Genomic DNA, 16,291 nt, shown 5'->3' on the forward strand with positions numbered 1-16,291 from the left:
GACAGGCAGGCAGGCAGGGAGACAGGCAGGCAGGCAGGCAGGGAGACAGGCAGGCAGGCAGGGAGACAGGCAGGCAGGCAGGGAGACAGGCAGGCAGGCAGGCAGGCAGGCAGGCAGGCAGGCAGGCAGGCAGGCAGGCAGACAGACAGGCAGGCAGGCAGGGAGACAGGCAGGCAGGCAGGCAGGCAGGCAGGCAGGCAGGCAGGCAGGCAGGCAGGGAGACAGACAGGCAGGCAGGGAGACAGACAAGCAGGCAGGCAGGCAGGGAGACAGACAAGCAGGCAGGCAGGCAGGGAGACAGACAAGCAGGCAGGCAGCAGGGAGACAGACAAGCAGGCAGGCAGGCAGGGAGACAGACAAGCAGGCAGGCAGGCAGGGAGACAGGCAGGCAGGCAGGGAGGCAGACAAGCAGGCAGGCAGACAAGCAGGCAGGCAGGCAGGCAGGGAGACAGACAAGCAGGCAGGCAGGCAGGGAGACAGGCAGGCAGGGAGACACAGACAGGCAGGGAGACACAGAGGAACAAAGGGATGGTTGAGGAGATGAGGGTGAGCCCTCCCTCTGCTGGTGGTTGGTGGAACTTACAACTCTGTCTCCTGTCTCAGAACGTGGAGGACGCTGTGAAGATTGCAGGAGACATCGGTAAGTGAATCAAAATTCAATTTATTAATTAAAAAAATATTTGCCTGGCCTCCATGCAGAATTTTCATATTGTGTTGTTGATCAGGCTACCCGGGTCATATTGTGTTGTTGATCAGGCTACCCGGGTCATATTGTGTTGTTGATCAGGCTACCCGGGTCATATTGTGTTGTTGATCAGGCTACCCGGGTCATATTGTGTTGTTGATCAGGCTACCCGGGTCATATTGTGTTGTTGATCAGGTTACCCGGGTCATATTGTGTTGTTGATCAGGCTACCCGGGTCATATTGTGTTGTTGATCAGGCTACCCGGGTCATATTGTGTTGTTGATCAGGTTACCCGGGTCATATTGTGTTGTTGATCAGGCTACCCGGGTCATATTGTGTTGTTGATCAGGCTACCCGGGTCATATTGTGTTGTTGATCAGGCTACCCGGGTCATATTGTGTTGTTGATCAGGCTACCCGGGTCATATTGTGTTGTTGATCAGGCTACCCGGGTCATATTGTGTTGGTGATCAGGCTACCCGGGTCATATTGTGGTGTTGATCAGGCTACCCGGGTCATACTGTGTTGTTGATCAGGCTACCCGGTCATATTGTGTTGTTGATCAGGCTACCCGGGTCATATTGTGTTGTTGATCAGGCTACCCGGGTCATATTGTGTTGTTGATCAGGCTACCCGGTGATGATCAAGGCCTCAGCAGGAGGAGGGGGGAAAGGCATGAGGATCGCCTGGAACGATGATGAGACCAGGTGAGATTCGTTATTACTGTAATTAATGCAATTAAAATATAATAAAAGCATTTCAATTATACAATTATTTATATGTCTCTACACATGGCAATAAGATATTTATAGACTTTTTTAAGACATTTAATTAGACTTGAATAAACCGTTTCCATTCTGTCTTTCCCAGGGAAGGTTTTCGTTTGTCCTCACAGGAGGCTGCGTCTAGTTTCGGAGACGACCGTCTGCTGATAGAGAAGTTTGTAGACAACCCCAGACACATTGAGATCCAGGTCCTGGCTGATAAGCATGGTAATGCTCTGTGGCTGAACGAGAGGGAGTGTTCTATCCAGAGGAGGAACCAGAAGGTGGTGGAGGAGGCTCCAAGGTCAGGGGTCAATGTTTTCACCTTTAACTTATTCATTGGTGTAAGTCCCAGGTGGGCTCCCGAGTGGCGCAGTGGTCACTACAAGAGGCGTCACTACAGTCCCTGGTTCAAATCCAGGCTGCATCACATCCGGCCGTGATTGGGAGTCCCATAAGGTGGCGCACAATTGGCCCAGCGTCGTCCGGGTTTGGCCCTTTATAGGTGGTCATTGTAAATAAGAATTTGTTCTCAACTGACTTGCCTAGTTAAATAAAGTTTACATTAAATACATGTCTTGGGTTGTAAGTTCTGTGATTTCTGTCCTCCTCTCTGCAGTACGTTCCTGGACCCAGAGACGCGTCGTGCGATGGGGGAGCAAGCGGTACAGCTGGCTAAAGCAGTCCACTACTCCTCTGCCGGGACCGTGGAGTTCTTGGTGGACTCCAACAAGAACTTCTACTTCCTGGAGATGAACACTCGCCTTCAGGTGGGGCCGTACGGAAGAAAGCCGTAGTTTAGTCTCTGTGTGTGTTTTTCTGTGACGTGACAAGTCACAGACACTTGAACCAAGTGACTTCCTGTAACCAACCCGGTCCTCCCCTCTGAGTGGTTGACCCGACCGCTGACCTTTGCCTCCCCCCCTTCAGGTGGAGCACCCAATCACAGAGTGCATCACTGGTCTGGACCTGGTGCAGCAGATGATCCGTGTGGCCAAGGGTTTCCCTCTGCTACACAAACAGGAAGACGTCCCCATCAACGGCTGGGCTATAGAGAGCCGAGTCTACGCTGAGGTGGGCATCACTGAACACTTGTTCTGCTCTGTACCGTAGAGTGAAGCCGGTCAACCGTGGCCCTTCTGCTGCCTTGTGAATGTGTCACTTCTCTCTACGAAGCGCTTTCTGGGTCCCCACTGTCTGCTGGACACTTCCCGTGTGTTATAGAGGTTATGGAGAGTTTAATTAGGCAGTTATAACCCGTTTATAAAGCATGTTTCTCCTTCTCCAGGACCCCTACAAGTCCTTTGGCCTGCCCTCCATTGGACGCCTGTCACAGTACCAGGAACCCATCAACCTCCCAAAGGTGAGTCACATGCATGTACACTTTTTGCTTGTGTGCATATGCTCTGAGTTGACCTCTCTGTTATTTCTGCTGATGATGTGTGTTGACCTCTCTGTTATTTCTGCTGATGATGTGTGTTGACCTCTCTGTTATTTCTGCTGATGATGTGTGTTGACCTCTCTGTTATTTCTGCTGATGATGTGTGTTGACCTCTCTGTTATTTCTGCTGATGATGTGTGTTGACCTCTCTGTTATTTCTGCTGATGATGTGTGTTGACCTCTCTGTTATTTCTGCTGATGATGTGTGTTGACCTCTCTGTTATTTCTGCTGATGATGTGTGTTGACCTCTCTGTTATTTCTGCTGATGATGTGTGTTGACCTCTCTGTTATTTCTGCTGATGATGTGTGTTGACCTCTCTGTTATTTCTGCTGATGATGTGTGTTGACCTCTCTGTTATTTCTGCTGATGATGTGTGTTGACCTCTCTGTTATTTCTGCTGAAGATGTGTGTTGACCTCTCTGTTATTTCTGCTGAAGATGTGTGTTGACCTCTCTGTTATTTCTGCTGATGATGTGTGTTGACCTCTCTGTTATTTCTACTGATGACGTGATGTGTGTTGACCTCTCTGTTATTTCTGCTGAAGATGTGTGTTGACCTCTCTGTTATTTCTGCTGAAGATGTGTGTTGACCTCTCTGTTATTTCTGCTGAAGATGTGTGTTGGCCTCTCTGTTATTTCTGCTGAAGACGTGATGTGTGTTGACCTCTGTTATTTCTGCTGAAGATGTGTGTTGACCTCTCTGTTATTTCTGCTGAAGATGTGTGTTGACCTCTCTGTTATTTCTACTGAAGATGTGTGTTGACCTCTCTGTTATTTCTACTGAAGACGTGATGTGTGTTGACCTCTGTTATTTCTGCTGAAGAAGTGATGTGTGTTGACCTCTCTGTTATTTCTGCTGAAAACGTGATGTGTGTTGACCTCTCTGTTATTTCTGCTGAAGACGTGTGTTGACCTCTGTTATTTCTACTGAAGACGTGATGTGTGTTGACCTCTGTTATTTCTACTGAAGACGTGATGTGTGTTGACCTCTGTTATTTCTACTGAAGACGTGATGTGTGTTGACCTCTCTGTTATTTCTGCTGAAGACGTGATGTGTGTTGACCTCTCTGTTATTTCTACTGAAGACGTGATGTGTGTTGACCTCTGTTATTTCTGCTGAAGACGTGATGTGTGTTGACCTCTCTGTTATTTCTGCTGAAGACGTGATGTGTGTTGACCTCTCTGTTATTTCTGCTGAAGACGTGATGTGTGTTGACCTCTCTGTTATTTCTGCTGAAGACGTGATGTGTGTTGACCTCTCTGTTATTTCTACTGAAGACGTGATGTGTGTTGACCTCTGTTATTTCTGCTGATGACGTGTGTTGACCTCTCTGAACCTGACAGGATATTTCCACGGAACACTGCTGCTGTTCTCGTCAGGCCTCAGATGTACAGCATCACAATGCTTGTTGTTATGACTACTAATAATAGTGTCATATTTACATCTTCCTGTCCTCCCCCTGATGTCAAAACTATTGCTTTTGAAATGGCTTTAATTGTTATTGATATGTTATGTTATGTAAACATGAAACAACATGGAAATACATACTACATGTCCTATTTCTATCTTCCTGGAAGACTTGAGTCGTACTGACATGTAGTCATACTGACATGTAGTCATACTGACATGTGGTCATACTGACATGTAGTCATACTGACATGTAGTCATATTGACATGTAGTCATATTGACATGTAGTCATATTGACATGTAGTCATACTGACATGTAGTCATACTGACATGTAGTCATACTGACATGTAGTCATATTGACATGTAGTCATACTGACATGTAGTCATACTGACATGTAGTCATACTGACATGTAGTCATATTGACATGTAGTCATATTGACATGTAGTCATACTGACATGTAGTCATATACTGACATGTAGTCATACTGACATGTAGTCATACTGACATGTAGTCATATTGACATGTAGTCATATTGACATGTAGTCATACTGACATGTAGTCATACTGACATGTAGTCATATTGACATGTAGTCATATACTGACATGTAGTCATACTGACATGTAGTCATACTGACATGTAGTCATACTGACATGTAGTCATATTGACATGTAGTCATATTGACATGTAGTCATATTGACATGTAGTCATACTGACATGTAGTCATACTGACATGTAGTCATACTGACATGTAGTCATACTGACATGTAGTCATATTGACATGTAGTCACACTGACATGTAGTCACACTGACATGTAGTCATATTGACATGTAGTCATACTGACATGTAGTCATACTGACATGTAGTCACACTGACATGTAGTCTTATTGACATGTAGTCTTATTGACATGTAGTCACACTGACATGTTGTCTCCTCTCTATCAGGTGCGTGTGGACAGTGGCATCCAAGAAGGAAGTGACATCAGTATCTACTATGACCCAATGATCTCCAAGGTCAGCTGCTGTGTTCTCCCTCAAACTGCCCAACACAATCACATTGCCCTTTCCAATATGTTTTACTGATCTATAACGTGAATGTCCCTCTGTGCTCGCCGTAGCTGGTGACCTATGGCGCCACGCGCGCTGAAGCCCTGCAGAGGATGGAGGCGGCTCTCGATAACTACGTCATCAGAGGTAAGGCACTCACTCACTCACTCACTCACTCACTCACTCACTCACTCTGTGTTGGGTGTTAGAGCTTTCTGGAAGCATCTTCAGTACCTCAAGACTCTGACATTTTCTGTATAGCTACACACATGTAGAGGTTCTGATCTCTACTGGTCTCTGTCTGTTGTACCTGTGTGTGTGACTGTCCAGGGGTCTGATCTCTACCTGTCTCTGTCTGTTGTTCCTGTGTGTGTGACTGTCCAGGGGTCTGATCTCTACCTGTCTCTGTCTGTTGTTCCTGTGTGTGTGACTGTCCAGGTGTGACCCACAACATCCCCCTGCTCAGAGAGATCATCACCCACCCTCGCTTCATCTCTGGTGACATCACCACTAACTTCCTGCCAGAGGTATACCCAGAGGGGTTCAAAGGTCACCAGCTGACCTCCGAGGGTCGCAGGGAGCTCGTCGCCACCGCAGCCGCTCTCTACGTCTCCGCACAGCTCCGCTCCCAGAGGTTCCTGGGTAATCTCAGGTAAATTAAACCAATTCAAAAAACTGTGGGAACTTCTTGTAAGAATTGGTGCTGGAACAGCACATACAGTGCCTTGCGAAAGTATTCGGCCCCCTTGAACTTTGCGACCTTTTGCCACATTTCAGGCTTCAAACATAAAGATATAAAACTGTATTTTTTTGTGAAGAATCAACAACAAGTGGGACACAATCGTGAAGTGGAACGACATTTATTGGATATTTCAAACTTTTTTAACAAATCAAAAACTGAAAAATTGGGCGTGCAAAATTATTCAGCCCCTTTCAGTGAGGATCTCTGAATGATCCAATGTTGACCTAAATGACTAATGATGATAAATACAATCCACCTGTGTGTAATCAAGTCTCCGTATAAATGCACCTGCACTGTGATAGTCTCAGAGGTCCGTTAAAAATGTTTGAAGCCTGAAATGTGGCAAAAGGTGGCAAGGGGGCCGAATACTTTCGCAAGGCACTGTAGATGAAGCACCATCTTGGTCAGGTTGATACTGTAAAAGATGTGTTCTCAATGACTTACCTGGTTAAATCAAACAGAGAGGAGGTAAAAACACCAAGAGGTTCTAGTTGACATCAGAAAGAGTTGTTGTGCTGTTTCACTGTGTCTGAATGTCCATTGTCTGTTTTTACAGAGGTTATTATTGTGTTGTGTGTTTAAACCAGTGTTTTACATGTTCCATTGTTTGTAGCACCGGCTCAGTCCTGCAATATGTCACCAGTTAACAGAGCTGTATCCTAGCGTGGTGTAGCAGTCTGCTGGTCAAACTGTTAGACTTGATTCTCTCTGTCAGCCCTGCCATCTGTCTAAACATCTGGCCACATTTTCTTCTTTCTTTTTCGGATGGTTTCCTTTCGTTGTTCATGAACCGCCGGGGGTCGGTCTTTGAAGTTGCAGTCAGTGGTAGAGGCCCCCTCCCTCCCTTCTCTCCTCCCTTCTCTCCTCCCTCCCTCACCTCTCCCTCCCTCCCTCCCTCACTCACTCACTCACTCACTCACTCACTCACTCACTCACTCACTCACTCACTCACTCACTCACTCCCTCCTGTCTCCTCCCTTCCTCCCCCCTCCCCCTTCCTCTCTCCTCCCTCACCCCTCCTGTCTCCTCCTCCCTCACCCCTCCTGTCTCCTCCCTCCCCCCTTCCTCTCTCAGAGCAGGGATACACCAGACAGATCCTTCTACAGTGGAGTGTTCCAGAGAGCAGGATCAGTAAAGCCTCAACACTATAGTTAGCCATCAACATTTTATAAACATTTTATATATTTTGAATTTCTGGTTCAAAAGCTAAACTTGTATGTTTTGGAGCTGTTGATTATGTTAATTTATACCATGCTCATTTCACGTGTCTTTGTTAATAGAAGTTGTATTCGGAAGGTTGTCTGAGAGGTCAGCTGGCTGGGTTCTCCTTGGTTCAGCTTTGTAACAGAGCAGCAGACTGGTCTCTGGTGTCGGGAGAGAGAGGAGGCAGCTGTCAGTCAGTGGAGGAGCTGACTCTGTTTATACAGCTTCCTCTGACCCTCAGAGAATAGCTCTCAGAGACGGATACTAATGGGAAAGTGGTGTGTGTGTGTTTCAGGGTGTCCACCACCCCCCAGGAGCAGAGGCAGTGGGAGCTGTGTGTGGAGTTGGAGAAGGGAAGCCACACGGTCGCTGTGTCACGCTCTGGATCCACGTTCACTGTGAGCGACACACACACACACACACACACACACACACACACACACACACACACAGTGGGGTCCGAAATTATTGACACCCTTGATAAAGATGAGCAAAAAGCTGTAAAAGGTAAATCATTTAAATACTGAGATCTGTTTTATGCAACAAAAAGGGGAATTTATATTATTTTATACTAATATAATTACTCAGAGAAAGACATTTTGTTTAACAAGTTACGTTTAGTTTTTTACTCAAAGGGATCAACATTATGGTGTCTGGTTAGACTGTAAACTCTCCTTCCAGACCCATATCAAACATCTCCAATCCAAAGTTAAATCTAGAATTGGCTTCCTATTTCGCAACAAAGCATCCTTCACTCATGCTGCCAAACATACCCTTGTAAAACTGACCATCCTACCAATCCTCGACTTTGGCGATGTAATTTACAAAATAGCCTCCAATACCCTACTCAACAAACTGGATGCAGTCTATCACAGTGCAATCCGTTTTGTCACCAAAGCCCCATACACTACCCACCATTGCGACCTGTACGCTCTCGTTGGCTGGCCCTCGCTTCATACTCGTCGCCAAACCCACTGGCTCCATGTCATCTACAAGACCCTGCTAGGTAAAGTCCCCCCTTATCTCAGCTCGCTGGTCACCATAGCATCTCCCACCTGTAGCACACGCTCCAGCAGGTATATCTCTCTAGTCACCCCCAAAACCAATTCTTTCTTTGGCCGCCTCTCTTTCCAGTTCTCTGCTGCCAATGACTGGAACGAACTACAAAAATCTCTGAAACTGGAAACACTTATCTCCCTCACTAGCTTTAAGCACCAACTGTCAGAGCAGCTCACAGATTACTGCACCTGTACATAGCCCACATATAATTTAGCCCTATCAACTACCTCTTTCCCAACTGTATTTAATTTATTTATTTATTTTGCTCCTTTGCACCCCATTATTTTTATTTCTACTTTGCACATTCTTCCATTGCAAAACTACCATTCCAGTGTTTTACTTGCTATATTGTATTTACCTTGCCACCAAGGCCTTTTTTTGCCTTTACCTCCCTTCTCACCTCATTTGCTCACATTGTATATAGACTTGTTTATACTTTATTATTGACTGTATGTTTGTTTTACTCCATGTGTAACTCTGTGTTGTTGTATCTGTCGAACTGCTTTGCTTTATCTTGGCCAGGTCGCAATTGTAAATGAGAACTTGTTCTCAACTTGCCTACCTGGTTAAATAAAGGTAAAATAAAAAATAAAATAAAATTATGGACTGTTTTTAATACATTCCAATACCGTTCCTCCAAACCCGGTGAAAACCTTTTGACTTGAAGAGGGCAGTTGATAAGACCAGACGAAGGATATCAAAGATCTGGAAGGATTCTGTATGGAGAAACGGTCCAAGATCCCTCCTAATGTGTTCTCCTAAAACATTTTAGAGAAAGGCTCGTTACTGTTATCCTCGCAAGGTGAAGTATTGAAAACAGAGGTGTATAATCATCTTGACCCCTAACCTTTTTAGAGATTAAAAAAATACTTGTTAATAAAACAAAATATTGTATTAGTATAAAATAATATACTTTTCCCATTTATTTGAGCAAACAATATAGCTCAGTATTTGAGTTATATGTTTTATACAGTCATTTTTGCTGATAAATTATCATGGTGTCAATCATTTGAGACCCCACTATATATCCCTGTGGTTTGGTAGAGAGAATGAAGGCTGCCGGCCCTTCTCTCTGTGAGGGGGCTTGAATGGAGCTGAGGTCCAGGTGGTGAGGGGGAGGAGGGGTTGTCCTGGCCGACAGACATCACTCGGTGGCTGGGTGTTTAGACACCTGCAGTCCCTGGTCTGGTGGGTTGTTTTCCTTGAACCATGATAACATGTGCTCCTAATCAGCCTCTCCTGGTCACCCAGAACCACTGAACCACACATCAAACTAGGGGCCAGTACCCCCCAGGAGAGGAACGACTGGTGCTGGGTTCTGTGTCCTTTCCCTGGTCCTATCCTCTAGTAGTGGATACTGGGTCTCTCCCTGGTCCTCTAGTAGTGGATACTGGGTCTTTCCCTGGTCCTATCCTCTAGTAGTGGATACTGGGTCTTTCCCTGGTCCTCTAGTAGTGGATACTGGGTCTCTCCCTGGTCCTCTAGTAGTGGATACTGGGTCTCTCCCTGGTCCTCTAGTAGTGGATACTGGGTCTCTCCCTGGTCCTCTAGTAGTGGATACTGGGTCTTTCCCTGGTCCTCTAGTAGTGGATACTGGGTCTCTCCCTGGTCCTCTAGTAGTGGATACTGGGTCTCTCCCTGGTCCTCTAGTAGTGGATTCTGGATCTCTCCCTGGTCCTCTCCTCTAGTAGTGGATACTGGGTCTGTCCCTGGTCCTCTCCTCTAGTAGTGGATACTGGGTCTGTCCCTGGTCCTCTCCTCTAGTAGTGGATACGGGGTCTTTCCCTGGTACTCAAGTAGTGGATACTGGGTCTTCCCTGGTCCTCTAGTAGTGGATACTGGGTCTCTCCCTGGTCCTCTAGTAGTGGATACTGGGTCTCTCCCTGGTCCTCTAGTAGTGGATACTGGGTCTCTCCCTGGTCCTCTAGTAGTGGATACTGGGTCTCTCCCTGGTCCTCTAGTAGTGGATACTGGGTCTCTCCCTGGTCCTCTAGTAGTGGATACTGGGTCTTTCCCTGGTCCTCTCCTCTAGTAGTGGATACTGGGTCTCTCCCTGGTCCTCTAGTAGTGGATACTGGGTCTTTCCCTGGTCCTCTAGTAGTGGATACTGGGTCTCTCCCTGGTCCTCTAGTAGTGGATACTGGGGGTTTCCCTGGTCCTCTAGTAGTGGATACTGGGTCTCTCCCTGGTCCTCTCCTCTAGTAGTGGATACTGGGTCTCTCCCTGGTCCTCTCCTCTAGTAGTGGATACTGGGTCTGTCCCTGGTCCTCTCCTCTAGTAGTGGATACTGGGTCTCTCCCTGGTCCTCTCCTCTAGTAGTGGATACTGGGTCTGTCCCTGGTCCTCTCCTCTAGTAGTGGATACTGGGTCTGTCCCTGGTCCTCTCCTCTAGTAGTGGATACTGGGTCTTTCCCTGGTCCTCTCCTCTAGTAGTGGATACTGGGTCTTTCCCTGGTCCTCTAGTAGTGGATACTGGGTCTCTCCCTGGTCCTCTAGTAGTGGATACTGGGTCTCTCCCTGGTCCTCTAGTAGTGGATACTGGGTCTTTCCCTGGTCCTCTCCTCTAGTAGTGGATACTGGGTCTCTCCCTGGTCCTCTAGTAGTGGATACTGGGTCTCTCCCTGGTCCTCTAGTAGTGGATACTGGGTCTCTCCCTGGTCCTCTAGTAGTGGATACTGGGTCTCTCCCTGGTCCTCTAGTAGTGGATACTGGGTCTTTCCCTGGTCCTATCCTCTAGTAGTGGATACTGGGTGTCTCCCCTGTCCTCTAGTAGTGGATACTGGGTGTCTCCCCTGTCCTCTAGTAGTGGATACTGGGTCTCTCCCCTGTCCTCTAGTAGTGGATACTGGGTGTCTCCTCTGCCCAACAGTACTATCTGATGCTGTTATTTTCCCAAGTGGTTCAACATAGCTGCTCCTCCTGCTGTCAGGCTGCAGACGGTCTCTTCCAGCATATCAACCTGCAGTCTCTCCACATGGGAAGCAAATGTCTTGTATCAGAATAATAAGTAGAGTGTAGTAATGAAATGACCCTCTGGCCCCCCTGGCAGGTGGAGGTGGATGGAGTTACGGTGGAGGTTAGTGGAGAGTGGAACCTGGCCTCAGCCCTGCTGCCTGTCACCATCAACAGAACCCCCAGGGTTCTACAGTGTCTGTCTAGAGACGCAGGAGGAGACATCACTCTACAGTACCTGGGCACACAGGTGAGTAATTCATTCTGGTGAATGTATGAATCGTGTCTTAGTGGTCGTGTGTATGTTTTTCGTGTATGTACACACATTTAGTGACGTTCCTCTTATCTGTCGATCCAAGTCGTCGTCAGTTCCCCGTCTACACATCCCCATCCAGCCTAGTCCCAGACCCCCAATACCCCCCAGACCCCCACACTACACAGAATGTCAGGAAGAGAAGACCATCCGTTATGTATCAGAGGCTTTGAAAGGAGCCAGCTATAAACAGCTCTGTGCTGCTCACACCCTGGTGGGGGGCTTTGAACGCAGGCTCCACAGGAACTTGTCACGGGGCGACATCACTTCCCTTTCCTCCTTTAGGGACCTGGGGCTGGGCCGTGGGGGTCTGATCGGGCATGGGGGGGTTGGGAGGAGGTTGATGAGGGGCTCAGTAAGTACCTCTGTCCTGTCCACTGCTGCGTCAGCTGGAGGATTCTGTCTTTGTGTTGGAGAGGAGGAGACACCCCTGCTGAGCTGCTTCCAGGCTTCCTCTCCTGAGGACATAGAAGACCACTGTGTCCCCCTGTATCCCTTAGCTCTCACTCCTCTTGGGTATGTTCTAGTCTAGCTCATCCTGGGTATGTTCTAGTCTAGCTCATCCTGGGTATGTTCTAGTCCAGCTCATCCTGGGTATGTTCTAGTCCAGCTCATCCTGGGTATGTTCTAGTCCAGCTCATCCTGGGTATGTTCTAGTCCAGCTCATCCTGGGTATGTTCTAGTCCAGCTCATCCTGGGTATGTTCTAGTCCAGCTCCAGACGTAGGTCTCCAGACGTAGGTCTCCTGTTGCCCTCCAGGCCTGGAGTTGAATAGACCTTTAGTACGGCTGGTTTCAGAACAACACCTAGTTACCAGGCTGGTTACAGAACAACACCTAGTTACCAGGCTGGTTACAGACCAACACCTAGTTACCAGGCTGGTTACAGAACAACACCTAGTTACCAGGCTGGTTACAGAACAACACCTAGTTACCAGGCTGGTTACAGAACAACACCTAGTTACCAGGCTGGTTACAGACCAACACCTAGTTACCAGGCTGGTTACAGAACAACACCTAGTTACCAGGCTGGTTACAGAACAACACCTAGTTACCAGGCTGGTTACAGAACAACACCTAGTTACCAGACTGGTTACAGAACAACACCTAGTTACCAGACTGGTTACAGAACAACACCTAGTTACCAGACTGGTTACAGAACAACACCTAGTTACCAGGCTGGTTACAGAACAACACCTAGTTACCAGGCTGGTTACAGAACAACACCTAGTTACCAGGCTGGTTACAGAACAACACCTAGTTACAAGGCTGATTTCTGAACAACACCTAGTTACCAGGCTGGTTACAGACCAACACCTAGTTACCAGGCTGGTTACAGAACAACACCTAGTTACCAGGCTGGTTACAGAACAACACCTAGTTACCAGGCTGGTTACAGAACAACACCTAGTTACCAGGCTGGTTACAGACCAACACCTAGTTACCAGGCTGGTTACAGACCAACACCTAGTTACCAGGCTGGTTACAGAACAACACCTAGTTACCAGGCTGGTTACAGACCAACACCTAGTTACCAGGCTGGTTACAGAACAACACCTAGTTACCAGGCTGGTTACAGAACAACACCTAGTTACCAGGCTGGTTACAAAACAACACCTAGTTACCAGGCTGGTTACAGACCAACACCTAGTTACCAGGCTGGAGTTGAATAGACCTTTAGTACGGCTGGTTACAGAACAACACCTAGGACCAGGCTGGTTACAGAACAACGCCTAGTTACCAGGCTGGTTACAGAACAACACCTAGTTACCAGGCTGGTTACAGAACAACACCTAGTTACCAGGCTGGTTACAGAACAACACCTAGTTACAAGGCTGATTTCTGAACAACACCTAGTTACCAGGCTGGTTACAGACCAACACCTAGTTACCAGGCTGGTTACAGAACAACACCTAGTTACCAGGCTGGTTACAGAACAACACCTAGTTACCAGGCTGGTTACAGAACAACACCTAGTTACCAGGCTGGTTACAGAACAACACCTAGTTACCAGGCTGGTTACAGAACAACACCTAGTTACCAGGCTGGTTACAGAACAACACATAGTTACCAGGCTGGTTACAGACCAACACCTAGTTACCAGGCTGGTTACAGAACAACACCTAGTTACCAGGCTGGTTACAGAACAACACCTAGTTACCAGGCTGGTTACAGAACAACACCTAGTTACCAGGCTGGTTACAGACCAACACCTAGTTACCAGGCTGGTTACAGAACAACACCTAGTTACCAGGCTGGTTACAGAACAACACCTAGTTACCAGGCTGGTTACAAAACAACACCTAGTTACCAGGCTGGTTACAGACCAACACCTAGTTACCAGGCTGGAGTTGAATAGACCTTTAGTACGGCTGGTTACAGAACAACACCTAGGACCAGGCTGGTTACAGAACAACGCCTAGTTACCAGGCTGGTTACAGAACAACACCTAGTTACCAGGCTGAAGTTGAATAGACCTTTAGTACAGCTGGTTACAGAACAACACCTAGTTACCAGGCTGGTTACACACGAACACCTAGTTACCAGGCTGGTTACAGACCAACACCTAGTTACCAGGCTGGAGTTGAATAGACCTTTAGTACGGCTGGTTACAGAACAACACCTAGGACCAGGCTGGTTACAGAACAACGCCTAGTTACCAGGCTGGTTACAGAACAACACCTAGTTACCAGGCTGAAGTTGAATAGACCTTTAGTACAGCTGGTTACAGAACAACACCTAGTTACCAGGCTGGTTACACACGAACACCTAGTTACCAGGCTGGTTACAGACCAACACCTAGTTACCAGGCTGGTTACAGACCAACACCTAGTTACCAGGCTGGAGTTGAATAGACCTTTATTATGGCTGGTTACAGATCAACACCTAGTTAACCTGGTTGGTTACAGATCAACACCTAGTTAACCTGGTTGGTTGACCTGTATCTGAACTGGGGTGACAGTCAACGGGGGCAATATGAAGGCTGTTAGTTACTGTTGTTTCCTGGGAAGAAATCCTGTCGAAGCCTTCATTTCCCCAGGCGCTCCCATTCCCCACACTCCTGACGCTCCGGATTTCAGCCCTGATTTACGAGTCCAGCTTGGTTTTCCCTCCTCGCTCCTGGTTTTCCAACAAGGGATTGTCGGCCTTGGGAATCAATGGCTGTTTGTTTGGGGGTGTCCTTTGGGGGTACCCCGGCCAGGGGTTATTTTAGTCACTTTGATGGTGTTGTGAAGAGGATGACCTGTCGTGTGTGTGTGTGTGTGTGTGTGTGTGTGTGTGTGTGTGTGTGTGTGTGTGTGTGTGTGTGTGTGTGTGTGTGTGTGTGTGTGTGTGTGTGTGTGTGTGTGTGTGTCCGCTAAATACAGTCTTATGTGGGCAGGGCAGGGTTCCAGGGGTGAGGAAGGTAAACAAACAAACAAGGATGCATGAGGTCATTAACATGGTGGGTGGCTTCCTAATGTTATTGTACTGTGACCTTCGTATACAGGTCAGTGACTGGGACCAGCTACTAGTAGTGTGACTGGGACCGGCTACTAGTAGTGTGACTGGGACCGGCTACTAGTAGTGTGACTGGGACCGGCTACTAGTAGTGTGACTGGGACCGGCTACCAGTAGTGTGACTGGGACCGGCTACTAGTAGTGTGACTGGGACCGGCTACTAGTAGTGTGACTGGGACCGGCTACTAGTAGTGTGACTGGGACCGGCTACCAGTAGTGTGACTGGGACCGGCTACTAGTAGTGTGACTGGGACCGGCTACTAGTAGTGTGACTGGGACCGGCTACTAGTAGTGTGACTGGAACCGGCTACTAGTAGTGTGACTGGGACCGGCTACTAGTAGTGTGACTGGGACCGGCTACTAGTAGTGTGACTGGGACCGGCTACTAGTAGTGCGACTGGGACCGGCTACAGGTAGTGCGACTGGGACCGGCTACTGGTAGTGCGACTGGGACCGGCTACTGGTAGTGCGACTGGGACCGGCTACTGGTAGTGCGACTGGGACCGGCTACTGGTAGTGTGACTGGGACAATGCCCCCCCTAGCCTAGACCAGTGTTAAGCCAGGACAATGCTCCACCTAGCCTAGACCAGTGTTAAGCCAGGATAATGCTCCACCTAGCCTAGACCAGTGATAAACCAGGATAATGCTCCACCTAGCCTAGACCAGTGATAAGCCAGGACAATGCTCCACCTAGCCTAGACCAGTGATAAACCAGGATAATGCTCCACCTAGCCTAGACCAGTGATAAGCCAGGACAATGCTCCACCTAGCCTAGACCAGTGATAAACCAGGATAATGCTCCACCTAGCCTAGACCAGTGATAAGCCAGGACAATGCTCCACCTAGCCTAGACCAGTGATAAACCAGGATAATGCTCCCCCTAGCCTAGACCAGTGATAAGCCAGGATAATGCCCCCCTAGCCTAGACCAGTGTTAAGCCAGGATAATGCCCCCCCTAGCCTAGACCAGTGTTAAGCCAGGATAATGCTCCACCTAGCCTAGGCCAGTGATAAACCAGGATAATGCTCCCCCTAGCCTAGACCAGTGATAATCCAGGATAATGCCCCCCCCTAGCCTAGACCAGTGATAAACCAGGATAATGCTCCCCCTAGCCTAGACCAGTGATAAGCCAGGATAATGCCCCCCTAGCCTAGACCAGTGTTAAGCCAGGA

General features: G+C 47.9%; 1 protein-coding gene across 2 annotated transcripts in view; it reads left to right on the forward strand.

Annotated features, from left to right (window-relative positions):
• The window catches only part of pcca (propionyl-CoA carboxylase subunit alpha), a 47,362-nt gene that overhangs the window by 25,833 nt on the left and 5,238 nt on the right, over positions 1–16,291 (forward strand). For both annotated transcript variants that reach the window (XM_090207191.1, XM_090207190.1), the window contains 11 exons: positions 604–640; positions 1,314–1,392; positions 1,556–1,753; positions 2,069–2,219; positions 2,380–2,523; positions 2,738–2,812; positions 5,248–5,316; positions 5,421–5,496; positions 5,788–6,001; positions 7,590–7,692; positions 11,403–11,555. In XM_090207191.1, the coding sequence (XP_090063317.1) occupies positions 604–640; positions 1,314–1,392; positions 1,556–1,753; positions 2,069–2,219; positions 2,380–2,523; positions 2,738–2,812; positions 5,248–5,316; positions 5,421–5,496; positions 5,788–6,001; positions 7,590–7,692; positions 11,403–11,555 (1,299 nt within the window). The remainder of the gene's footprint in view (positions 1–603; positions 641–1,313; positions 1,393–1,555; positions 1,754–2,068; positions 2,220–2,379; positions 2,524–2,737; positions 2,813–5,247; positions 5,317–5,420; positions 5,497–5,787; positions 6,002–7,589; positions 7,693–11,402; positions 11,556–16,291) is intronic.

This window comes from Oncorhynchus mykiss, chromosome 18 (genome assembly GCF_057628025.1).
Source record: "Oncorhynchus mykiss isolate SJ-2025 chromosome 18, ASM5762802v1, whole genome shotgun sequence".
Taxonomy (NCBI): Eukaryota; Metazoa; Chordata; class Actinopteri; order Salmoniformes; family Salmonidae; genus Oncorhynchus; species Oncorhynchus mykiss.